Source organism: Ovis aries, chromosome 13, assembly GCF_016772045.2.
Source record: "Ovis aries strain OAR_USU_Benz2616 breed Rambouillet chromosome 13, ARS-UI_Ramb_v3.0, whole genome shotgun sequence".
Taxonomy (NCBI): domain Eukaryota; kingdom Metazoa; phylum Chordata; class Mammalia; order Artiodactyla; family Bovidae; genus Ovis; species Ovis aries.
In genome coordinates this window covers 72,792,289-72,818,755 of record NC_056066.1, presented here as the reverse complement: position 1 = coordinate 72,818,755, position 26,467 = coordinate 72,792,289, and the positions used below count along the sequence as shown (strand labels likewise).

The window sequence follows — 26,467 nt, the reverse complement described above, 5'->3', positions numbered from 1 at the left end:
ATGACAAGTATAATTTGGCCCCATCCTCTGAAAAAGACAGCGCCTCTACTGCCCCTGTAAGCACAGCGGTCCCAGAACTTGTGGGTCTTAGAAGATCCAGGTAAAGACCTTCAGTGTATTTTACCAACTACGTGCTCAGGGCTTGGCATCATTCTGGCCAGAAAGTCCTCCCCATCGACCTGCTTGGGGTCTCTGATCTCTATCCCAGCTTGCTTCTTCTGGATCTAGGACATCGGTGAAGTTGGAAAGGCCGTTCAGTTTTGAGTCCTGGATTCCAGACTTTTCCTGACACGGACTTACCTATGACCATGAGAGAATCAGGCAAAGCCTCTGGACCTCAGTTTCCTCATCGGTAAAATAAGTGAGAGTCCGGTCTGCTTGGGGCAAGACAGGCGATTAAAGGTGGGGTTGTGCTGGGCACGTGTGCCATAGTTCTCGCCTGAGCCCAGAGGACGCGTATTGGCCCAGACTGGGGTGGGCTTGGCCAGGCTGAGGTTGCTGACTTGGGTGATGGGTAAAAAAGGCTACTGGTCCATTGGGCAAAAGGCTTCTGGCAAGCCCTCTCCTGATTAAATTTTGAACAACAGGGAAGCTTGCTGCCTCCCAGATCTCCTTAGGGATGGCAGACTTTGCCTGGGGGTGAGACTGTATAGGGAGATGGGAAATCAGTGTCCAGGTACAAGTCAGCTTTGGATATTAGACAGAACACAGGATCTGTCTATCAGAGAGAACCCCGCCCCGCCTCCCTTATTTAAACCATAACCTCTTTTATCCCTAGTTTTCTCACCTGTGAAATGGGTAGAGTCCAACCTAAGATGTTTTAAGGTTGTAAGGGACCCTAGCATTTTGTGTACTATTATAAAAGAAAACACACTGATGAGTAAGTTATGACATAATGCTTTCTCATCACTTAGAATTTTTATTTTATTTTTATTAAAGAGCTCTGAGACTTATTTAGATGTTATCTTTAAAAGCATACAACACCCTCGCACATAGATATAAAGGAGAATCTAAGTGAAATAAATTAGTTAAGAACTCCTAAAACTTCTTCCCAGTCAGCATCCAGCTCATCTAGATAGCTTTTCTGCACATCTTCTTTGTCCATATTTTTTCATGCAGTTTTGTCCTCTATCACTGTTGAAAGATTTGATCACCCATCACTCCTTGAAAGAATGCTCCACTATGGTCTTCAGGACTTTCTTCCAACCTGTTTAGTCCAATTCTGCAGGTTTGACCCTGGGGCTTTCTTGCTCTTATTAGAAGATGTCAGTGGAAGGTTTTCAGGAAGCAACCAGGACTCAAATGGTCCTTAAATCAGTAGTTTGTGACGAATACACAGAGGGGGCAGTGGACCAGTCAGGCCACCGGAAATGACAACCAGAACCAACCAGGTATGACTGCCACCTGATTTGACCAGTGTGATTGTCAGATATGACTGATTTAAAGACATATCCTAACCTCAGAGATGTCATGTGAAAAAAAAGGTGCATTGAAGAATTAAAAAAAAAAATCACAGCCACTGCTGCCTGTTGGGTTTCTGCAAGGATGAAGGGTGGAAAGCATGGGACCAGCTCTGCAGAAGCCATCCCTGGGCAGCTCTCAACTGTTCCCTGACTCTCCTGCCCGGGCCATCGCCCTAGCACGGCTGCTCAGGTTTATGGCGACAATCGCTGCTGCTGCCAGACGTGATCTCAAAGCCATAAAGGCCTTTAACAGTTTCATTCTCCTCTGAGATAAGCTCAGGGAGCCCTTCTCAAGGCCGGGGAGCAATTTCAGAGCCACAGGGGGAGGGGCCAGGGTTGCACAAGTCGGGGAAACGGAACAGGTTTTATGGCCCCGACTTCTCTAAAAACACTGTGTTCTCATATCCTCCGTTTGAACTTGCTGGTGACACCTCAGCACCTGGAGCACAGTGACATTCATTCATTCATTCATTTGACAAACAGAAAAGAGAGTGCAAGGCGTACCGCTGTGACGGTCTGTGTGGACCCAGGGCAAGTCACTTACTCTCATCTGTAAATCAAGTTCAGTTCACTGAACCTGCCTCCCAGCCCATTGAGCCAGCCACGTGAGACAGGGAGTAAGGCAGCACCCTCAGCATACAGGAGGCCCGCAACCAACATTGCCTGAATTGCTTTCCCTCTCCATCGACATCTGTCTCACCTGTCCTTGGTCCCTTTTCCTCTTTCTTTTTTTCTTTTTTTTCTTTTTTAAAAAGTATTGAATTTGTTACAATACTACTTTTGCTTTATGTTTTGGTTTGGGGCTGCAAGACAGGTTAGAATCTTAGCTCCCTGACTAGGGATCGAACCCATATTCTCTGCATTGGAAGGCTAAATCTTACCCACTGGACCACTGGGGAAGTCCTCCTTTTCCTCTTTCTGACCAGGATGGTGGAGGGACCCAGACTACAGTCACCCCTACAGCGCTCTGCCACCTATACATCCTCTTTTAAATGAGTTCAAGCAACTCTGGCTTTTTTTCTTTAATCTTAAAAAAACTAAGGTATTAATTTCCATATTCTAAATCTGACTTCTTTTCATGCATGGCTCTGCAAGGTTTGGCGACTGTATATAGTGATGTTACCCCCACCACAGTCAAGATACAGGACATTTCCATCATCCCAAGACCCCGCCCCTATACTCCTTTGTATTTAAACCCCCAAGCCAGCCCTAGCCCCTGGCAACCACAGTGTCTGCCCCAAGAGCCTTTGCCCTCACATCAAATCCCTCTCCTGCTTCTAATTTTATTTGCCAGAAAGAGCTCCCCAGGACCTCCTAACCTCAAGTGTTTGCCTGATTAGGGAAGGCCCAACAAGGATAATCTATACATCATAAAGTCACTGGCTTGGGACCTTCATTATGTCTGCAGAATCCCTTCACGGCAGCTCCTAGATTTGTGTCTGATTGAGAAGTATAGAGAAAGTGCGCAGAGACCAGGGGGCGGGAATCACCTTAGAATTTCGCCTACCCCACCAGCCTATCCAAGCTGTCATTGTCTCTCCCCTGAACCACCGCACAGACCACCGCTGGGCTTTTCTGCTTCCATTCTTGTTCCTTGGAGTCTGCGCGCTACACAGCAGAGAGTGATCTTTTAAGAACGTGAAAGTGAAAGTGAAGTCGCTCAGTCGTGTCCGACTCTTTGCGACCCCGTGGACCTATGTAGCCTACCAGGCTTCTCTATCCATGGGATTCTCTAGGCAAGAATACTGGAGTGGGTTACCATTTCCTTCTCCAGGGGATCTTCCCAACCCAGTGGATCGAACCTGGGTCTCCCGCATCAGAGGCGGACGCTTTAACTTCTGAGCCACCAGGGAAGCATCAGATCACATCACTTCCCTATTGGAAAACGTCTGAGAGTTTTCATTCTCATGGCCGCACCTGGTCCTGCCCACCTCTCAGACTCCATTGCCTCCCACTCTGCTCCAGACCGGAGAAGGCAATGGCACCCCACTACAGTGCTCTTACCTGGAAAATCCCATGGACGGAGGAGCCTGGTAGGATGCAGTCCGTGGGGTCTCTAAGAGTCGGACACGACTGAGCGACTTCACTTTCACTTTTCACTTTCATGCATTGGAGAAGGAAATGGCAACTCACTCCAGTGTTCTTGCCTGGAGAATCCCAGGGACGGGGGAGCCTGGTGGGCTGCCGTCTATGGGTCACACAGAGTCAGACATGACTGAAGCGACTTAGCAGCAGCAGCAGCAGCTGCTCCAGACACATGGACCGCGGTGCTCAGCCTCTAAGATGCTCAGCTGGCTCCTGCTGCCGAGCTTTTACACTTGCGGCTACATGGCATTCATTTCCCCCAGCCCCTCCTCAGCCTCCAGATCTCAGCCCAGATTCGCCTCTTTGGGGAGGCTCTCCCTGACCCCTAACATGATGTCATCGCATCCTCAGTACTTTCAATTGAACCCTTTTTATTTCCTGTTCACTCATTCACAATACCTTGTTTTACTTTCAAAGAACTTGACTGTTGGACTGTCTGACAGCTCTCGACTATTTCAAATTATCTTTTTAAAAGAGTAATTGCATTTTTCTATTTAAAAAATTATTTATGTATTTGGCTGTTCTGGGTCTTGGTTGCAGCATATGAACTCTAAGTTGTAGTATGTGGGATCTAGTTCCCTGATCAGGGATTGAACCTGGGCCCCCTGCATTGGAAGCACAGAGTCTTAGCCACAGGACCACGAGGGAAGTCCCTCAAATTACCTTTTTAAATGTATTCACTCAAGTACTGTCTGTCTGTTCCCTCTAGGAGGTAAATCTCATGAAGTCAGGGACTTTATCTGTCTTGCCCACCTGTGTACCTGGTGCCTAGACAGCGACCCAGCACATAATGGGCACTCACTACATATTTGTTGAGTGAATGAATGAATGAACATTTCTTTTGGATTGGTCCCTTCCTCTACATCTCTTGCCTCCATATGGTACCAGCTTCACCATCTCTCACCTGGTCCAGCACCCGAGCATCTTCACTAGTCTTCTTGCTTACAGCTGCACCCCATCAAATCCATCCTTGACAAAGCTGCCAGAGTGATCCCTTAAAAAACACAGATCTGGCCGCAACCTTCCCCCAGTCTCCTATCTCCAGTGATTTTTCTATTTCTCCCAAAGAAATTCCAGTTTTCCAGTGTTTGAGGGCCCCACCCCCTGGCCCAGACCATCCAACGTGGCTTGCTTCCAGGTGTGGACTGAAGACTTCAGTGGGCATGCTGAATGACTTCAGGGTTACACAGAGATGGCATTCAATCCCATTCAAAGCCTGTCTCTTTACAAGTCTTCCTTCCTTTCAAAAACTTTACAGAGAAAGTTTGGTAGCACATCTCTCTAGATATTTGTCAATTCCCCATTTGAAGAGGAAAGTGCAGAACTTTCCCTGGGTGATCCTCTCTGACTCCACCTTGAAAATAAATCACTTTCTTTTTGCCCTAATTTTGCAATCATCGTCTATCTACACAGCAAAGTGATACTGGCTTTCCATTTACATCAGTGATCAACGTAAAGACAATGCTTGTGAGTTGACTGAAAGAAAAAACAGGGGGAATTCCCTGACACGCCAGGGGTTAGGACTCTGAGCTTTCACTGCCGAGGGCTGGGGTTCAATCCCTAGTCGGGAAGTAGGATCCTCTTGGCTTCGCGGTGTGGCCAAAAAATCATTAATTAAATAAAATCAGACTACCTTATTTAAAAAAAATAAAGAAAAACGGTAAGTAAGCAAGGTGCAGTGGTACTCAGGTGTGGAGGGGATGTGACGACTGCAGTGACTGCAGGCTGGGAAACACTGGTCTCCATCCTTCCTCCCATCGACGGGCTGCCTGCCAAAACTCGCTGCCCCGTCTCTCTCCTCTGTGAACACACACCCATCTTTTCTCTGTCTCACCCCTGCCTCTAAATCTTCCAGCAAATGAGACTTTCCCAGACTGCCGTCCTCCCCCCATTCAAAGGACCATCTCGCCTGCTGTCACTCTCTTTTGGCTCTTAATATTCAACTGCTTGTAATTTTTTTTAAAAATTGTTAACTGGTTTTTGCTGCACGGGGTCTTCTTTGCTGTGCTCGCGCTTTCTCTAGCTGCCACGAGAGGGCGCTACTCTTCGTTGCGCTGCTCAGACTTTGGGCGCATGGGCTTGGCAGTTGTGGTGTATGGCAAGCATGCTCTGTTCATGCCGGGTCTTCCCACACCAGGGATGGAGCCCGTGTCCCTGTGTTGGCAGGTGGATTCTTAACCACCGGACCACCCGAGAAGTCCCTGCTTGTAATTTTCGCTTCTATAAGAGAAAATTGTAAACTAAGAGGGAGGCACCTCATGGTTCTACCCCTCCGTAAATCCCAGGATTCATTGGCACAAGTCCCTGCCCCTCAGTATTTGTCAAATAATGAACTTTTATCCGTTCACACTGCTTCTGTGCTCAGCATGCAGTGACTGACTCATCGGCTTCCTCCCAGGTCCCATCATGGTGGTCCCTGGGGTCAGACAATGGACGTTTGAATCTCGGCATTGGGCCAGCTCTGAACCATGGACATATGCCATCCTCATTTGTAAAATAGAACAATAGGAACATCTGACTCAGAGTGTTGTCATGGGGATGAACGTATGCCCAACAATGTTTGGCAGAGAGAAAGTGGTCAGTAAATGTGGGTCTTGAAAGAGGATACGGTTGTAGCTTCTCCATCATTAGATAGCGGTGGAGAATCCTGTAAGACAGGTCTCTTGGGTCTTGCCTTGGAATTTACAGATGACACACTAATCCAAGAAGGGTAGGACAAAGGTGATCTGGGTTCCACAGAAGAGGAAGTAGGGTGGTCCCACCAGTTTGGGGTGATTGCATGGACATTCCTTTGGATGGTCACACAACCCATCACCCAGAGTCCCCCCTCCCCACTTCTTCCCATTTATTGAGGGATTCCATTTGGGATAAAGAGATCAAAGCACCCAGTGCCATGGCTGGGGAAGGAGCCTCTGCTGTGGGTAGGTGAATTCCCAATTCTTGGGGGGTCACGTGGGTTGGTTGAAGAAGGCTGGGTTTGAGTCCTGGCTCCACTGCTCCCTGGCTTTGTGCCTGGGACAAGTTCCTTCACCTCTCTGAACCTCAGTTTCATCACGTCTAAAATGGTAATCATGGGATGTGGTGTTTGCCACCTAAGCTGATGTTTTGCAACGAAAATGGAAACCAAGCTTGCAGCTCTGGCTGACCAGGCTGAGATTTGAGATTAACGGGGGCAAAGGGCTGATGAGGTTGGAGGAGCCAAGGCCAGAGGAATTTATGGCAGCCCAGGGTTTATGGTTTTGATATGGATTTATTAAGCACGCTCTAGGACTGCAATAGCCTGCTCTGTCCCCCACCCCCGCATCCATGCTGGCAGCAGCATGGATGAGGTTTCTGATGCAACATTCGAGAGATTACTTCCTGGTGCTCATGAGTGGAGGAAAGGCCCAGGGGACGGTAGGAGTGGCTCTGCTCAGGCTGCAGCGAAAGGGTGCTTTTGAAGCTGGAGAACTCAGTGGTTAGCTTCTCACTAGACAGGAGCTAAGTGAAGAGTCTACATTCACAACGCCCCCCCTGAGCGGGCACTCTGTACACCTTATATACACGGCAGCTGTCATAGCTGCTGTGATCTCATTCAGTTCAATCCTGATAACACCCCTGGAGGGAGGGATCATTTCCTTTTTACAGATGAGGCTCAGAGAGGAGTGACCTGAAAGTCAATCACTGAGATATGTGACTTCCAGGTCAGAGCTTTGGTCCCCTCCCTTTGTGAAACAGAAAGGGTCACCCTGCTCTACCGTCACCCTGCTCTACCGTCACCCTTGACCACACCTAGGCATCCACTGCCCAGCTATCAGCAAGCCTCCATCCCACCATCACTGAATGCTGTGTTGTGCTGGTGAATGGTGGACAATTGGCCGGCCAGGAAACGCCCTGAATTGCAATGTTTGCCATTTTTTGTGGTGTAAATGCTTCCACCATTGCTATCCGTGTGGCATTGCCCAACACAGAGTTGGAAAGAGCAGCTAAAAAATCAAATCTCCCAGGCCAGCTCCAGCGCACCGCTGAGCAAAGCAAGGCTGTGGTGGCCAAGGTGCAAGCCCAGCCTCCTGGGTTATCCGGGGACAAAGTGGGTTCAGAGCTGGCTGGGAATTCCAAGTTTTATATTGGAGTGCAGTTGATTGACAATGTTGCCTTAGCCTCAGGTGTACAGCAAAGTGATTGAGCTTAACGTATACCTATTCTTTTGGAAGTTCTTTTCCCACTTAGGTCCCAAAGAAAGGCAATGCCAAAGAATGCTCAAACTACCGCACAATTGCACTCATCTCACATGCTGGTGAAGTAATGCTCAACATTCTCCAAGCCAGGCTTCAACAGTACGTGAATACCACATGTTCCATACTGTGAACTTCCAGATGTTCAAGCTGGGTTTAGAAAAGGCAGAGGAACCAGAGATCAAATTGCCGACATCTGCTGGATCATGGAAAAGCAAGAGAGTTCCAGAAGAACATCTATTTCTGCTTTATTGACTATGCCAAAGCCTTTGACTGTGTGGATCACAATAAGCTGTGGAAAATTCTGAAAGAGATGGGAATACCAGACCACCTGACCTGTCTCTTGAGAAACCTATACACAGGTCAGGAAGCAACAGTTAGAACTGGACATGGAACAACAGACTGGTTCCAAATAGGAAAAGGAGTACGTCAAGGCTGTGTATTGTCACCCTGCTTATTTAACTTATATGCAGAGTACATCACGAGAAACCCTGGGCTGAAGAAGTATAAGCTGGAATCAAGATTGCCGGGAGAAATACCAATAACCTCAGGTATGCAGATCACACCACCCTATGGCAGAAAGGGAAGAAGAACTGAAGAGCCTCTTGATGAAAGTGAAAGAGGAGAGTGAAAAAGTTGGCTTAAAGCTCAACATTCAGAAACATAAGATCATGGCACCCAGTCCCATCACCTCATGGCAAATAAATAGGGAAACAGTGGAAACAGTGTCAGACTTTATTTTTTGGGGCTCCAAAATCAGTGCAGATGGTGATTGCAGCCATGAAATTAAAAGACGCTTACTCCTTGGAAGGAAAGTTATGAGCAACCTAGACAGCGTATTAAAAAGCAGAGACATTACTTTGCTCTAGGTCCATCTAGTCAAGGCTATGGTTTTCCAGTAGTCATATATGGATGTGAGAGTTGGACTATGAAGAAAACTGAGCACTGAATAATTGATGCTTTTGAGCTGTGGTGTTGGAGAAGACTCTTGCAAGTCCCTTGGACCGCAAGGAGATCCAACCAGTCCATCCTAAAGGAGATCAGTTCTGAATATTCATTGGAAGAACTGATGTTGAAGCTGAAACTCCAATACTTTGGCCACCTGATGTGAAGAACTGACTCATTTGAAAAGACCCTGATGCTGGGAAAGATTGAAGGCAGAAGGAGAAGGGGACAACAGAGGATGAGATGATTGGATGGCATCACCAAGTCAATAGAAGTGAGTTTGAGTGAACTCTGGGAGTTGGACAGGGAGGCCTGGTGTGCTGCAGTCCATGGGGTCACAAAGAGTTGGACACAACTGGGCAACTGAACTGAACTGAATTTCCCATTTAGGCTATTACAGAATATCGAGTTGCGTTTCCTGTGCTATATGGTAGGGCCTTCTTATCTATTTTACATACTTTGATTCTTTTTTGATAACAATGCTTACTTTTATGAGATTTCCTATGCCTGCTTGTTCCTCATTGCTGGCAGGTTGACCCAGGTCCCTGGAAGTGACCCAGAACAGGACTCCATCTTAGAGCCTGATGGTCAGTGACAGACCCTGGAAACTGATGGTCAGTGACAGACCCTGGAAACTTCTTGCCATCACCTCCTCTCTTACCCCTCCCCTACTCTCTCTACATACTGAGCCGTCAGAATCAAGACACTGGATTCCAGCTCCCACCTCTCAAGGAAAATTGCTTCCCCTGAGCCTCATTTACCTCATTGATAAAGCAAGAGGTAATCATGTCTACCCTGCTTACCTTGAGAAGATGAAAAAACCATAACAGATATGAAAGCTTTCTGCATATAGAAAAGAACTATCTGAATATTCTCATTCTTATTTCTAACACCTGAAAGGAAGACACTCACCCAAGGACTTAGAAAACATAGGCGCCATTTATTTCTTTTTATAAACTTTTGTTAAAATGCACAAGAGTAAGAAATCTTTTTTGCTTCTTTGCCCCGTTGGATGGCGGTGACAGGGGCTCCGGGGACAGCACAGGACCCGATGACATCCGCCATGGGAAGATGTTGATCAGTCTGGCGGGATGCCAGCCCACTCTCAGAACTGCTCAATGTGAATTTCTAACTTCATCACAATCAAGGCAAATCACAGAGCAATTTGGCAAAAGTAATTGGCTTGGTCATCACAAGAAATCGAGGAGCGTCCACTTCCAAGGCTCTGCTCCCATTTGTCCACCCTCAGGAGAGCTGTGTGGGTTCCAGAAGCTACTGAGAGACACCCAGAGAAGAGGTTGTCTCAGTGGAGGAATTACAGGGTCCATGCTTGCCCTCCAACCCTCTTTGAGTCCATGAGATCTTACGTTTTAGGATCACAACTCAGGTAGTGAAAATAAAGATTTTTCCAACGTGGTGGCCTCAGTTTAAAGTCAGAAAAGTAAATTCTCTTTGTGTTTCCTGTGTGGCAATAAAATTATTAAAGTGGCATGGATTTCTCCTCCAGGGAGGTTGATTTGGGGCCGACAATTGGCCCCTGGCCCAGAAGATTGGCTACCGTTAAAAATCACAGCTACCCCACCCCACCCCACAGGAACTTCTTATCTCAGCTTTGTTCCCATGGCAGAAGTCTGGGCAACAGTGAGGCAGGGTGAGGGGGTCGGGGTGGCAAAGAGGGGCATGACAATGACCAGAAATGATCCCAGCTTCCCCACCTTGCCCCAGACCCATCTGAGCGCCCTGGATGGGGTTTCTGGGGGAACGCCCCCGGAATGAGGGGCGGCTGAGGGAGGCTGGGCTGCCCTGAGCAGGGAACAACCTTTCCTGGGACTGAGGACTTGGCTTGGTGGAAGCCGAAACCCCAGCTCTGACAGGACTGCAGATGTGGTGATTGTTCTCGGACATCCTGTCCCAATACCCTTCCTGCCTCTCTCACAAAAGGCAGTCCCTAATGGTAGAATTTGGGGGGCACTGGGGTGCTGCCTGCATCCACTCAGAAGCCTGCATGGGGGGTAGGTAGTCAGTCTGACTGCTCACTCTCCTCCCTAAGCTCCAGTTCCAGGACACATCCCTTTAATTCCCACTAGCCAGTGGCACTTTGCAGAATTTTCACAAAGCCTCTAAAATTCTGCATGGATGAGTACTGGCTGCTCAATTCTGGGGTTTAATGGTTTCAGAAGGTACCCTGAGTGATGCTCCACAGAGCGGGTCTGAAACCCAGTTCTCCTTACCTCTCCCCCGCCCCTACTCACACCATCCCACGTCCGGAATGCCAGGTCACATTGGTCCCTCTCACAATGAACTGCTGAATGCCCCTTCCCCACACTTGGGGACTGAAAACAAAAGGGGTCTAGGAACCACAACTTCTCGATGTTTATCAGCAAACAGGATTCTGGACCCAAACTGGACTTTAGTGCAGCCTCAGGCCAATCTTAGGCCTGGGAGTGGGCAGGGCTTCTGGGGAGAATGAGGCTTCCAAGGCTGCTGAAGCAGGTAGGAAGGTTCTTAACTCAATCCCAGTAAGGACAGAGGGGGCCTTTTAAGAGATGTTCAACCTGAGGCTAAGAGTGTCTGAGCCTGACAGATCTGGGATCAAATCTGGGTCACTTACTAGCTGTGTGAGTTCCAGAAAAATGATTTAACCACTGAGATCTCAATTCCTTCTTCAGTAATGATTTCTGGGTAATAAGGAGGATGAAAGGAGATGGGGCAGGTCAAGTGCCTTAAGACAGTACCAGGAGGAAGTGCTCGAGACAGGCCTGGTGGGATAATTCCTCCTCATTGCTGCTCTCACCTGAGGTTCACCCATCTGTCTTCTCCATCCCCAGCTTCATCTCCCTCACCTGGATGACACCATCAGACCCCATCTGACCTTCCTGCTCTCTCCCAAACTTCTGACCTCTGGAGGACTGTGATCTTGCAGTTTCTGAAAGCTCGGCTCCTGCACATCTCTCTCCAGCTACTCACAGCCTGGGGACCCAAGTCGCCATGCCTCCGTCTGGCGTGCAAGATCCCCAGGCTGTCCAGTGCACCCCCTCTCCTCTAGAGAGCCCCGTCTTTCATCACCTCCTTCCATGGCCTCCTTCTGACCTCCCCGCCTGGTCTAGGCTATCTGCTCTTCCTTAGAATGTTCTGGCTCACTTGTTCCACCAGCCAGAATCCAGCCCTTCCTTAAAGGCCTAATGGATGGTCTGCCCCTTCCTGCCTTCTCTGACCCCTCCCAGCCTCCCCATAGGTCCTGGCTGCAGTGTCCACCCTGGATTGTTCTTTCATGTTCAGCAGCCTATAGGTACCATCACTCTGACCCGAAGGACCCTCCTAAGTCCCAGAAGAAGGGAAGAGACAGGGGTTAGAGGAGAAACGGCGTCCACCTGCTCGAGAGCATCCCACACTGCAGCGAGCTCGTCAGTGCTTTTCAAACGCTCCTGGGATGACTGGGGGTGTTGTTTGCATGTCTTCCTCAGCCTCTGGAGAGGTGGCTTTGGAGAAACGAGGATGACTAAGGAAGGGGGACAGTGGTGGCTGCGGCAGCAGAACAGGGATGTGGGAGGAGCCGCCATGTGGCCCAGCCCAGAAGGGCTCTATGTCCAACATTACACCAGTCTAAGCGGGGAGGGAGTGGTGCTTCAGCAAGGTCACGTGTCGTCTCCAGGCGGCAGCCCTTTAGGGGTGAAGAAGTGAGGCAAAGGATGAGGGGAAGGCAGTGGTTTCAGCAGGAGAAAAGCTGTCCAAGCAGCAGAGGATTTTCCAGCTGGGGTCTCCCCAAGTCACAGCCCCGATATCCAGAGCAAGTGGTGAAGGGGGGCAGTGAGACGCAACCCACAGCCCGAGTTCAAGGGCCCTCGCCTTTCCCATCACTGCTCTGGGACTGGCCCGTGGTCACAGCTTGCTTCACTGTGACCAAGTGACCATCAAGGGCTCTCGGAGGGGGCGAGGGGATCAGCAGAGCCCCCGGCCCCCAGTGACTTGCTAGATGACTTCCTGCTTGGTGATGGTCGGCTGCGGGATGGCGGAGGGGGGCTTGACGATGGTAGCAATAGCTCCGGGCAGAAGCTTGTAGGGCTCGGACCCTGAACCACCGGGCGGTGAAGGCTGTGGAGTCTCAGGGGTGGCTGGAGGGGCAAAGAGACAGACAGGGGCTGCTCAGAATTCCAGCCCTTGGTGGGTGGGGGTCAATGAAGAGCACTAGAGAAGTCCTCCCCACTCTCTGACACTTAATTTCCTCTTCTACAAAATGAGAGAATTAGACTAGATTATCTCTACTGCTACAGCCCAAACCTTCTGACTTCCAGATCACCAAGTCTAAGTTCCATCAGGTCTGGAAGGCTATAGCTGGGTGAGGTCCTGCAGTTAGGACCTTTTGCCCACGTCCCTACAACCCCCGTCTCCTCCACCCTTTGATACGGAGTTGGATGCTTCTCCCAAACTGGGGTCTAGGTCTCCCTAAGGACCGTGGGACATGTGACAGGATCAAGCTTTCTTGGAGAAAAGGAGGAGCAGTAGATGAGACCCAAGAGGCCGGCTAACTGGCTCAAAAAATACTCTCCCTTTGATAGTTAGGTAGATGAGTAGCAGAAACTGATGGCCCCACCCCCATAACAAGTTCAGAATGTAATTTTGACTATGACCCTCTTGGCCAACTTTATTCAAAGGCCAACTTTCCCAAAGAACAATCTCAATGAAATGCGATCTCATTTTAGCGGACCCTCTCATCCCAAAGATAATCTTCCTCTTTGAAGGACCCTGCCCGATGACAAACTGACTCTTTTGAGATTTCACCTGAGGACAGTCTAGCCCAGTGGAAGCCTTCACCCAGTGAAGAGTCTCACCTAGCTGTCTAACAGACTGGGAAGTCTAACTCCAGTGAAAAATTTTACCTAGTGGACAACATCACCTAATGAAATCCTCACCGGAGTGGACATCCTCAACCGATCTACCCAGATGAGGACTGCCTCATCTAAGGACGGCTTCGTTCAGTGGAAGCTGTCAATCACCTCACTGAATAAGCAGCCTTAACAAATGGACAGTCTTGCCCCTCGTTCCCTACCCTGGAGCACAGAGAACTGCTTTACCCTATTTCCCATCTTCTAGACCCAACCTTCTCCAGATTCCCTCTCAGGCCCCAACCTCACCCCTTCCAGGGGAGAGCCCCAGTTGCCCACCTGCCTGCCCCCTGGGCCGGGGCCACTCACACATCTGTCCGTTGCTGAGGTGAGCAGGCATCGTGTTGGCAACAATGACGTTGGTGCCCATGTGTTCCTGCATCAGGTGAGGGTGCAGGGGGTGGTGGGCATGAGGTGCTTCACTGGAGGACCCTGCAGGTAGAAGGTGCTCAGTGAGGATGGAGAGTCCAGGATGAAGACCATGGGTCTTGAGGCACCATCGTCCTCAAGGGTGGCCATCAACCTGCTCATCCAGTCTTCACGGGGCCTATTGGGCTCCTATTTGTGGGTTAGTAAACTGGGGCTTTCCCAGGTGGTGAAGTGGTAAAGAATCTGCCTGTCAAGGCAGGAGACACAAGAGATGCAGGTTTGATCCCTAGGTTGGGAAGATCCCCTGGAGTAGGACATGGCAACCCACTCCAGTATTCTTGCCTGGGAAATCCCACGGACAGAGGAGCCTGGTGGGCTACAGTCTATGGGGTCGCAAAGAGTCGGACATGACGGAACATGCCCACACACAAACTCAGGTTTCCCTTCCTATTCACAGGCTTCATGAAGGTATTGAGAGGACTCACAAACCAAGAGGACAAAAGTGATTTGAAAGGAACAAGGGGTATACAAGGAAGCCGCGATCATTTAGATATTGCAACGAGCAGTGTATTGATTGCATGTTAATATAATGGATTCGATCAATGTCTCTCAAAGCTCCGTGGTATGCGAGCCCTTAACCTTTTGGTCCCAACTCACCTTTCAGCCTCATCCCCCACATCTGAAGCCCAACTAGCCTATTTATGGCATCTCCGCATCCTCTGGACTGACCTAGCTCTCTATTTTTCTCCTGTGTCGCTAAAGATGCCTTCTACCCCACTTCCTCCAACCCCCACCAATATCCCCAAGTCCAAATTCCAACTCATACGTTCCCTCCTTTGGACCTCTCCTGATTCTCCCTGCTTCAGTAGAAAGTAACCTCTCCTTTTTTGGAATTCACATAGTCACTGATTTGTAACCCATCTTTGGGGAACAATCGCTTCTGTCTATGAACGTTACAATTACAGGTGTATCTTTCTTCTCTCTTTGAGATCCTAGCAGAGTGTTTGGAACACAGCAACTGCCTCAAGAAAATGTGTCAAGAGAATGACGGTACCATATGTATAGCATATGGTCTAGTAATAGGCTATGGCACTAATACAACAACAGTGGAATTTTAGGGCTTGAAAGGGGTCTTTAAAATACACTGTTTCAGGGACTTCCCTGGTGGTCTAGTGGTTAAGAATCTGCCTTGCAATGCAGGGGACTTGGGTTCAATCCCTGGTCAGGGAACTAAGATCCCACTTTGTGTTGCTGTTACGCTCATTCACGTCCAACTCTTTGCCATGCCATGGACTGTAGCCTGCCAGGCTCCTCTGGCCATGGGATTCTCCAGGCAAGAATATTTGAGTGGGTTGCTATTTCCTTCTCTGGGGTTCTTCCTGACTCAGGGATCAAACCTGCATCTCCTGAGGCTCCTGCACTGGCAGGTGGATTCTTTACCACTGAGCCACCTGGGAAGTGCAAATAAGTCCATACACCACAACTAGAAAGCCTAAATGCCAGAACAAAAGATCCCACAAGATGCAACGGAAGTCCTGCATACTGCAACTAAGACCCGATGCGGCCAAACAGATAAATAGAGAAAAAGATTTAAAAGTACACCTGTTTCAATGATAGCTATCAACATACTATGTGCCAGGTACTGTGTTCCCGCATTTTCCAGGTTTGACATAATTTAACCTTCACAACAGCCCTAAAGGCCAGGTATCATTATTAACCTCATTCTACAGATGAGATGACAAGGCCCAAAGAGATGAATTATTTTACCCAAAGTTTATCTGGCAATAGGACACAGGCTCCTTGCTGATCCTAGCCTCAGGACATCTGACTCACGGTGACCCTGCATTCACAGGGTCAAAGTGAGAAAGAAGTGAGTTACCATGTGACAGTGGTTCTCAGCTAGGGGTGATTTTGGCCCCTCGGGGGACCTTTGACAATATCTGAGTATCTGTCACCACTGAAGGAGTGTTACTGGCGTATCACGGGTAGAGGCCAGTCATGTGCCCAAAGAAGACACAGAAGAGCCCCCTCAGCAAAGAATGACTCAGACCCAAGAATCCACTGAGGTTGAGAGACCTTGCCCTTGGCCATCACCAGTGATCACGTCACCTCCAAAGTCTCACGTTCAAGCATCTTTATGTAGACCCTGCCTCCTATCCTTCCGGCTGGCTTCCTCTAGCACCATCACTGCAAACATTCTTCAGCCCCGTTGAGGCTGTCATTTCACTGGCCCCCACTCTTCACTGACTGCCACCTGTCTTCATCCGTCTTAGTCCAGCCGAGATTCCACGGCACATCATCACAATCACTCCCCTGCGATCAGCCTTGGCTCCCTCCCAGCTCCCTTCTGAGCAAAACGTTTTCCAAAGGCAGTTGACTCTTGCTGTCTCCACTTCTCCACTTTCCAGCTCACTCCGTCTGCAACACCTCCCCTGCTTTCCTTTCCCACTGACACTGCTCTCAACACAATCGCCGAGAGCCCCCTTCCCTCTCCTGTGGAGTTTAACACCATTAAATGCTCTGTCCCCACTAAAGCACACTCTGCTCTTGGCTTCTGGGACTTCCCTTGGCTTTTCTCTTATCCTCCTGGCTAGGCTTTCCTCCATTTCCTTCTCTGGCACCTGGTTTCTGGGACACCACTAAGCTGACTCTTATCCCCAACTTTGGGCTTGTTTGAGCAACAAATATTATCTGCCTCCTGGATAACTCAACGTGACTATTCAACAATCATTTCACACTTCACTAAATTCTACAATGGATCTTTACCCCCTACCCCCACCCTCAGTCTCAAATTAGTTTTTTCCCCCCAGTCCTCCCCATCTCAATAAATTACTCCACCACCATTCCTGTTCCTCAAATCAAACATGTAGGTTTCATCCTTGACTCTTACCCTTCCCCTTATTGCCCCTGTCTGATCAATCAGCAACTTCTGTGAGTTCTTCCTCCAAATAGATGTTCAAGTGCATCTGTGTTGATCAATTTCCAGTCATGCCTTGGTCCAAGCCTCCCTGTCCTTCCCCTCATTGAAGACAGTGACATTTCTCAGGGGTTTCCGGTCTCCATTTTCCCTCTGATGTTCAGTTTCTACCCACCATTGGGATAGTTTGTTGAAAACATTAGTCTGATTTTCCACTTTTCTTTTAAGAGTTGCAATGAGAATACAATGCAAATCTCTAACCATAGCCTCTAAGACTATATTTATGATTTGGTTTCTTCCCAATCTCTGTCTTCATTTCATACAGTTCCTCTTGCCTCACAAACTTATCTTTCTCCAACACACAAACCTCTGCTGCTTTGGGGCCTTTTGCACTCGTTACTTGTGCTAGGAGTGTTTCTTGTTTGGCTTTTAAATGTTCTCTTTCCTTCCATCAGATCTGTGGCATAAAAGCCACCACTTTCGAGAGGTCTTCCTTGACCAACCTATCTAAAGAGGCCCCCTTTCAGTTATACTCTATTGTATTACTTGGTTATTTCAAAATTTGTAGTTGCCCTCTTTATTATATACTCAATTATCATCTGTTACCCCAAGTGTTAATATACACTGGCATGCATGCATACACACGCACACGCATGCACACACACGCACACACACGCACACGCATGCACACACACACTCATATATACACTCATACACAACCTCCAGGAAAACTGACTCTTGTTCTCTGCTGAACCTCCAGCACTTAGAACAGCGACTGGAACATGGTAACTTCTCAGCACCTGAATTAACAGGCCATTGTCCCCATTTTCCTGATGAGTAAACTGAGACTCTGGTAGATAAAAGGATTTGGCCAAAGCTACAGAACAAAGAAGTCATGGAGCTGAGCAGAGAGCTCAGGTCTGCATGAGGCTGGTCTCTTTGAGAGGCTACCTCTCCCAGCCTGGCCCACTGGCTCAGATGGTAAAGACTCCTCCTGCAGTACAGGAGGCCTGGGTTCGATCCTTGGGTTGGGAAGATCACCTGGAGAAGGGCATGGCAACCCACTCCAGTATTCTTGCCTAGAGACTCCCATGGACAGAGGAGCCTAGTGGGCGACAGTACGTGGGGTTGCAAAGAGTCAGACATGATAGAGCAATGAACACTTTCACTTTTTCACAGAGTGAGGAAGTGATGGAGCTGAGAGGTGAACGCAGCTCTGCATGAGTGAGGCTGGTCTCGGAGAAGCGGCCTCCAGCCCCGCCCACCTCCCGGCCCTCCCGGGCTGGACACCAACCTCCCAGCAGCATCTCCTGCAGCAGGTTGTCGATCTTGGCCATGCCGAAGAGCTTGATAAACTGGATCTGCTCAATCATCTGCCAGGTGATGCTCTGCAGGGTGGGCAGCAGCAGCAGCAGCTCGCCGAAGCGGCCACGCGAGTCGTACTGGCGGTCGTTGATGTAGTCTTCCAGGCTCACCTGCACCTGGGAACGCAGCCTCTTGATCTTGCCTGGGTCACTCAGCCCCTTGGCATCTGCAATGGGAGGGGTCATGCCAGGAAGGCAGAGGGCCAACCTGGAGCGCCTGGGGAGATGGGGCCCAATGTCCCGTTACTCCGGGGGCTCTTGCTGGGAGGCCTAGTGGCCTGAGGGCACCTAGAGAATCCTAGCAGTGCTGGGGCAAGACTTCAGGAACACTCCCAAGAGGGCACCTTGTAACCTTCTCATCGTACAGATGGGGAAACCAAGGCACACAAAAAGGAGAGGACTTGGCCCAGACCACAGAACCACTTGTTGGCAGATCCATGATGTGGAATTAGGGCTCCTGACTCCCAGGTAAGGCCCCACTGGCAGTCCAGTGGTCAAGACTCCATCTTTCAGTGCAGGGGATGCTGGTTCAATCCCTGGTCGGGGAGTTAAGATTCCACATGTCTCATAATTCAGCCAAAAAGAAAAAAAAAGCCCCACCCTCCAGGCCTCAGCACTTGCTTCTTCTCCTGCCTCATTAGTCTCCCCACTTGTCTGTTCCCTTGCCTGTGTGGTCTTGGGGTCTCAGCTTAGATCACACTTCCTCTGGGAAGCCTTCTCCATTCCATCCTACCAGGTCTGCACTCTGAGTGTTCATGATGTCCCCAAACCTCTGTGGCTCTTTTGTCACTACTGAGCACACAGGGTGGAATGTCTCTTCCACTAGACTGTGATCTCTATACAGGCATACATACATCTTTTAAACCCACCACCTTGTACCATGTATCGTCAACATGTGTTGAACAGATAACTAGATGAAAGGATGGGTACATGGACGGAAGGGTGAATGAATGACAAAAAAAAAAAAAAGCAATGGATACATTTTATAGTCTTAACCAGGAAAGTGATTGAAGTGGTTATTCAATAGTTAATCTCAACCTTCATGGAAGACATCTATTGTCTCTTATGGATAAAGTAAGTAGCAGAAAGAGAATTTCACCCACATTTCCAGTGCAGGGTTTTCTCTCTCCTGGGCCACATTTGTGCATTCTATCATTCATTCAATAAACATTTATTGAGCACCACCCACATGCCCGGCCCTGACCTAGGTCACCAGCCCCTCCAGGCCAGCCTGCTGACCCTGACTCAGCATCAGTAATCCTGCACATTTTGCTGAGCAGTTACTATCATCCAGGCCCATGCCAAGCACCACAGGGAGCACAGCTTGGGCCAGGCTCTAGAGGAAACTGGAACTAGAAATCTTATCCCCTCAAGAATCCAGGAATAGTGTGTGATAGGTAGGAACATGGGCTTGAGAGCTGAAGAGTCTGAAGTTCAAATCCAAGCTCTGCCATTTCCTAGTTATGTGACCTGGGCAAGTCTATCAATCTCCCTGTGACTCAATTTTCTTATCTGTAAAATGGAGATAATAGCAGTTCCTATCTCACAGATACCATGTCGCAAGTAACAGGTGAGATCAACAAGAGCCTTAGTGAGTGCTCCATACACAGTGTTCATTTCTGCTTCCTTGCTATGCTTACTAGACTCAATCTTCACCCAGAAAGGGCTTGGCACTAAGGACAGTGCCTGGCACGAGGCAGGACCTCTCCAACATGGAAGGACAGAAGGAAGCTTTGGAGCCCAGGCGTCCATCTTGACATTATGAGATGAAAACAGGTTTTGCACAAAATCACTACTACGGAAATGTGGTACAGGGACTTCCTTGGTGGCCCAGTGGTGGGGACTTCCTCCTTCAAGGCAGGGGGTGTGGGTTTGATCTCTGTTCTGGGAGTAAGATCCCACGTGCCTCACAGTCAAAATACCAAAACAGAGAACAGAAGCAATAGTGTAACGAATTCAATAAAGACTTTATAAATGGTCCACATGGAAAAAAAAAACGAAAAAAAAAAAAAAGACGTTGTGTGAAAATTGAAGTGGAGGGTTGGTAGATGGAAGAGGGAGAATGCAAATACATTCTCTTTATCCTGCTAATGAAAGGTTAGGAGATACTGCCAACAGTTGATGGAACAAAAAATAAAAGCATAAGCGCAGAACATTATAGAGGCAATCAGTAGAGACACTGAAATAGTAAGAAAAATGTATTAGGACGATGAGAGAGAAAAGATGGAGTGGTGATAGGGAAAAATACATTTCTCAACTATCACAGGAGGAAAAAATATGTTCTAAAATGGATAAATCAAGAAGTAGAAGGGTTAGCATTTTATTTAGAGCTGGAGAGATGGCAATAAAAAGAAACAGTACAAAGAATCAGAAATGGTTCCTCCTGGGGAGTGGGCTTTGGACAGGAAAAGCAGAGTGGGGAGGACTATTTCCATTTTAAGTATGTGCAGATATTATTTTGATAAAAAAAAACAATTCTGAGGGAAAGAAAAGGAGGATGGGAGGAGGTAAGGAACAGAAGCAGACAGGAAGGGAGAGAAAGATAAAAGTGAAGCTGCTCAGTCATGTTCGACTCTTTGCCACCCCGTGGACTGTAGGCCACCAGGCTCCTCCGTCCATGGGATTCTCCAGGCAAGTATACTGGAGTGGGTTGCCATTTCCTTCTCCAGGGGAACTTCCCGACCCAGGGACCGAACCCGAGTCTCCCGCATTGCGGGCAGACGCTTTAACCTCTGAGCCACCAGGGAAGCCCAAGAAAGGTAAGATGGGAAAGAAAAAAACCAAGCCTCTGGAGTCAGTGTGCCCCGTCGTCACATCAGTCATTTGAGCCTTGATTTTCCTCATCTGTTAAATGGAGCTGATAAAGATGTCTTCTGATTGTTGTACTAGAGAGATGGAGTGGTAAACTCGGGGTTCGCAGCTCAGTGGGAGCAGTTCGACAGAGGGTCTGGAGCATCAGGGGAGGGTGGGAGGTGTGGGCTGTACCTGGGTCAAAGAAGATGATGGCTTTGAGGCAGGCGTACTCATTGTCATCAATCTGCAGCTCTTGAAAGGGCAGCACCAACTCATCAAGGATGCGCACGGACACTCGACTCATCTCTGCCAGCTCCGGGCAGTGCCGAGGGACGATGTAGTCATTGCCTGGATGGGTTAGGAAGGAGAGGGGATGGGAAGCCACCGGGGTGTACCTCTCTCCTCTAGCTTTTGCTGTTTGCAGTTATAATGCAGCAGCTGCTCACGGAAGGAGGGGCTGGTGGGGACTGTCACACCCATCTTACAGATGAGGAAGCCAAGGCCCAGATTAAAGGAATGAGTGACTTGCAGGCATTGGAGTGGGCCCAGAGCCTGACTTCTTAGGACCCCTTTCATATCACCCGAGCTCCATTCTTCAATGGCAACAACAGACTACAAGACTGATGACAAGCAAGGGCTGTTTGAGAGGCATAAAAGCACCACGCATAAGGGCTCAGGTTCTGGAATTAGACCACCTGGGCTGAATCTTGCTTTTTCCACTGACTAGCCAGATCTATCTGGATAAATTACTTTCTGTGCCTCGGTTTTTCCATCTGTAAAATGGGAATAAATTATAGTGCTTATCTCATTGGGTTATCATACTCGAGGAGTTAGTATTTGTAAAGTACTCAGACTAGGGCCCACGGTGTGCCCTATGTAAGAAGTTAGAGTAATAAACAAACACGTTATGAAGGCATCGGTGACACAGACTGGGGGTTTGTGCCGTTCCTGGCTGTCTTTTGCTCCCTCTTCAGAAAGTACATCTGAATGCACAGGTTATCCCAGGGCTAAGCCTGACCGCTGTAACGTGAATGCTGGGGAATTTAATTCCTCGAGTCCACATTTCCTTGCATCTGAATCTGGTATCCAGTTGAGAATACTGAGGACAGGACCGTTCTGATCTGCCTCCCTCACTCTGCATACCACCAGGGAAATCTCCCATGCCCAGGTGCACTCCGTGCTGGGCATGCCTCCTGCAGAGCCCTGACTGGGCAGAAAGCATCCTCACCTAGAAGCAGAACATCCTTGAACACCATGGAGCGCTTGGTGGCTCCGAGAAGCAGGTGCTCGCCGGCGTGGGCTCTGAGCAGGGCCACCTGGAAGAGAGAGGGGATGGCGTCCGGTATCCGCACGCCTGGGAAGGCATCTATACCCCTGGGGTAGCTGTTCCCCGCCAACTCAATGACCCAGAGCAAGTCAGCATTAGCGTTCTGCTTGCCTTTACCTGCCTGAATGATAAGATGGGCATCAGAAAGCTGCTTCCTTCCTCTCATAACTGACAAAACTAGAAACCAGGAAAAGCTTCAGCTGACCACTGAAAGGGGAAACAACCTGTGCTAGAGCTGGGACACCAAATGCCAACTCTGCCCTTGAACTGCTGCGTTTGGGGTAAGCTGCTGCTCCCCTCTGGGCCTCGTCTGTCTGTCTGTGTGCCTGGTAAAATTGTAACACCACTCTGTGTGTGTGTGTGTGTTAGCAGAGACTTAAAGGCTTTCATCAGACTCTCAAGAGGGTCCACAAACCCAAAAAGTTCTAAAACTTTTAGAGCTTTTTTGGGGGTTCTGAATTCCTACTCATGGATCAGCTATGTAACACGATGAAGGGTGTTTTGTAAGACACAGATTCTTAGGCCTTGCTACCCGAGGCACTGATTCTCTTTATCTGGGGTGGGCCCAAGGGATCTGAAATTAACAAACTCCTCAGTTGATTCTGATGCATGGTTGTGTTTGGGAAATCACTGCTCCAAGAGATCTCTAGAGCATCCACCCACTTGAAGCTGGAAGATTCTAGATTCTGTTGTAAGAATCTGGATATGGATGCTGGTTTCCGAGGCAAAGGGTGTGAGCAACGGTCCTTGGCCAGAGATCCGCTTGACCGACCCCTTCCCTGCAGAGAGGCCAGAGAGGCCTTGGAAGTCTGAGTCTGAAGTCTGGCAGGTGGGAGCCCTGCCAGCCTACAGGAGGGCATTGCCCGCCTTTTCAGAACCACCTGCTTCAGTGCTGGCATGTGGACCAAGGATGGGGCTGGTCAAATGGTAGCAGGCTGGTGGCCTCCAGGATCTTATCTGCAAGGTAGGGTAGGGAGTTTGGAAATTCTTTAGCAGACTAAACTAGGAAGCAAAAAAATGCTTTTATTCATTAATGCAATGGATTGCTCATTTTTGAAGTCATCAGATGTTAGTGCCTACTAAGTGCCAGACATCACTTTGCCAATAAAAATCTGTACGGTCAAAGCTATGGTTTTTCCAGTAGTCATGTACAGACGTGACAGTTGAACCATAAAGAAGGCTGAGCACTGAAGAACTGATGCTTTTGAACTGTGGTGTTGGAAAAGACTCTTGAGAGTACCTTGGATAGCAAGGAGATCAAACCAGTCCATCCTAAAGGAGATCAGTCCTGAATATTCATTGGAAGGACTAACGCTAAAGCTTCAGCTTCAATACTTTGGCCACCTGATGAAAAGAACTGACTAATTGGAAAAGACCCTGATGCTGGGAAAGATTGAGGGCAGGACAAGAAGGGGGTGACAGAGGATCAGACAGTTGGATGGCATCACTGACTCAATGGACATGAGTTTGAGCAAACTCCAGGAGTTAGCAAAGGACAGGGAAGCCTTGTGTGCTGTAGTCCACGGGGTCTCACACCAGACTGGGACACTACTGAGAGACTGAATGACAACCACAAGTGCCAGAGGCTTGTTTGGGGACATAATAGTGAAAAGAAGGGAGGGAGGGAGGAGGAGAAGGAAGGAGAGAGGAAGGGAAGGAGAAAGAAAGAAGAGATAGATGGATGGAAGGAAGGAGGAAGAAGAAAGGAAGATGAGGCTCATGTGATGAAGAGCAATGGGGCAAATCATGAAAGGCCCTGCTGAGGATGTGAGGTAGTTCTAAGGTATGGAGGTCACCTGGCACAGAGTAGGCATTCGATAAATATTTGTTTGGATGAAAGAGGAAGGGACAGGTGAAAGGATGAGCCACTCTACTTAACATCCTCCCGGATTGAGCCCCTGTTGCAGCCATGTCCTTACCACGTCTGTGAACCCCCAAGGTGAAGCCTGGTGAGGATGACAGGAAAAGAGGGGGAATGGCAAACAGCCTTGGAGGAGGGCGAGAACGCCCTTTCCATGACCAGGACAAAAGGAGACCAAAGCCTGCTGATTATCAAGCACTTCCTACACGCCAGGCACCAAGCAGGACTTTTGTCACTTACTCCAGTGTCTTTGCGATCAGAAGACCTAGAGTCGAACCCTGTGGCTGTCTTGCTCTGTGACCTTGGGCAAATCACTCTTTCTCTCCAAGCCTCCATCCCCTTATCCAATGCTACCCAGCCTGCTAGGTTTCAATGGGTCGATGCCCAAAACAAACCAAGAAGCAAGCACGCTTGGTTCCTGGGGCAATGTTGACAGACAACATCCCCCAGTTCTCCCAGCTGTGCCCCAACCATCACAGGTAAGATAAGCTCCTTATACACTATGAATGGGGAGGTGGGAACCCTCCTGGCCCTGGGTCCAGCCCCCTAACATGGCTGTTCTGGGGGTGGGCAGGTGGTGGGTGGTGATGTTAATGATTATTCTGTGTTACTGGCCACCCATCACTGCTCTCTGAGAATGCTCTGAGCCCCAGCCAGGGAGGTTTGGGTGGGAAATGGAGGTTAACAATTGCTCAGCTTGTGGGGGAATCTTGTTGTCCTGCTGAGCCCCTGGGAAGGAACAGGAGGGATTAAACATTAATGGAGCCTCTCCAGCAGAGGGGACCGGGGCCAGAACACGAGGAGCAGGGAAGAAGGCCAGGGCAGCCTGGCCAAGATCCCTGCCTTGTCATCCCTCCCGAAGCAGCGAGGAATCCGTGTGAGAGGGCATCCGATCTGGCCCCCGTGTGAGGACCAGCAAAGCCAGGGTTTTCACAGCCTGTTTCACCACGTGATGCAAATGCATTCCAGGAGCGCCTGGGCACCAGAGGACTTTGAGAAGCCCTGGGCTTCCTAAGGTTCAACAGCTGCCTTGCCTGAGGACTTCTGAGAAACTTCAAGAGACCGAGACACGTTGCCAATTTTCTGTGCAGAATTGCAAAACAGAGAAGCAAATGTACCAGGAGCCGGTATCTGGAACACTGTCCACGGGTGCCGCCCCGCTTCCATCGGAGCTGAGTCGATGACCCAGTTCAGCCCCTCTTCTCCAAACAAAGAAAATGTCTGCAGTGGCCTCGGGGGCACCCTGAGCAGGTGCTCAGGAACTCGACTGTCCTCAGGGCCCCATCCCTCAGCCCCACCTTCTCCCCCTAAGACATTTTTGGTATTCCAAAGAAGGTAGTTTGGGAAATAAAATTGCTGAATGAAAATCCATCTTGGTAGGATACAAGGAAGAAACTGACATTTAGGGAGGCCAGGACTGTGTAGGTGTCCCGTTATACCACTGACGCTTTTCAAAGGGTAATGTTCTCCATCCTCCCAACAGCTTTCTGAAGGGGACATTACGATTCATACTTTACAGATGAGACAACGGAGGCTCAGGGAGAGGAAGTAATTTGTCCAAGATCACAGAGAGAAGCTTTCTTAGAGCCAAGGCTTAGGCCCTGCCCCTGAGCCCCTACCCACATCCTACCTGGGAGAGCTGTCGGATACAGCAGGGCAGTCAGTGGCTGTGGGCCTGGACTTTGAAGCCTGCCTGCTTGTTCTAGCACCGCCTGTGTTGGATACTAGCTGTGCGACCTTGAGCAAATTATTTAACCTCTCTGTGCCCCCAGTTTCCTCTCCTATAGGATGGTCATAATAGCACTTACCTTACCTAGGGTTGTCGGAAGGATTAAATGAGCTAATATTTGTAAAGTGATTTAAACAGCTCCATGCACACATGAGCACTATGTGTTTGTGAAATAAATCGAATCAGTCCAAGGCCATATCCAGGGGGAGGGGGGCGGGCAGCAGGACCCACCTACCCAGGGCCCGGACCGCCCGCAGACCGTGTCCACCCTCACCTGGTCATCCAGAGGGAGCTCACAGAAGGCTGGGATGTACTTGGCCCACTCGACGAGCACCAGCAGCTGCTCTTTCATGGACTCACACACATCTGCGATGCTGGCGATCTTCTTCGCCCGAATGTCGCCATTGATTCCAGAGACAGGGGAGGTGATCTAGGGGAGGCGAAGGAAAATGCTGGGGTGGCAGGGGCCCCCCTCCATACACTCTGTCCCCTGCACAGAGGCCCCCCCCACCCCCCA

General features: G+C 49.2%; 1 protein-coding gene across 5 annotated transcripts in view; it reads right to left on the bottom strand.

Moving 5' to 3' along the window:
* Nucleotides 1-9,627: 9,627 nt before the first annotated feature.
* Nucleotides 9,628-26,467, bottom strand: part of HNF4A (hepatocyte nuclear factor 4 alpha) — a 66,716-nt gene continuing 49,876 nt past the window's right edge. For 2 of the 5 annotated variants that reach the window (XM_042229601.1, XM_027976353.3), the window contains exons 5-10: nt 26,225-26,380; nt 22,262-22,349; nt 21,226-21,381; nt 18,171-18,407; nt 13,870-14,022; nt 9,628-12,819 (exon numbers count right to left, since the gene is read on the bottom strand). In XM_042229601.1, coding sequence (XP_042085535.1) covers nt 12,677-12,819; nt 13,870-14,022; nt 18,171-18,407; nt 21,226-21,381; nt 22,262-22,349; nt 26,225-26,380 — 933 coding nt within the window. In that variant the 3' untranslated portion in view covers nt 9,628-12,676. 5 annotated transcript variants of the gene reach the window in all.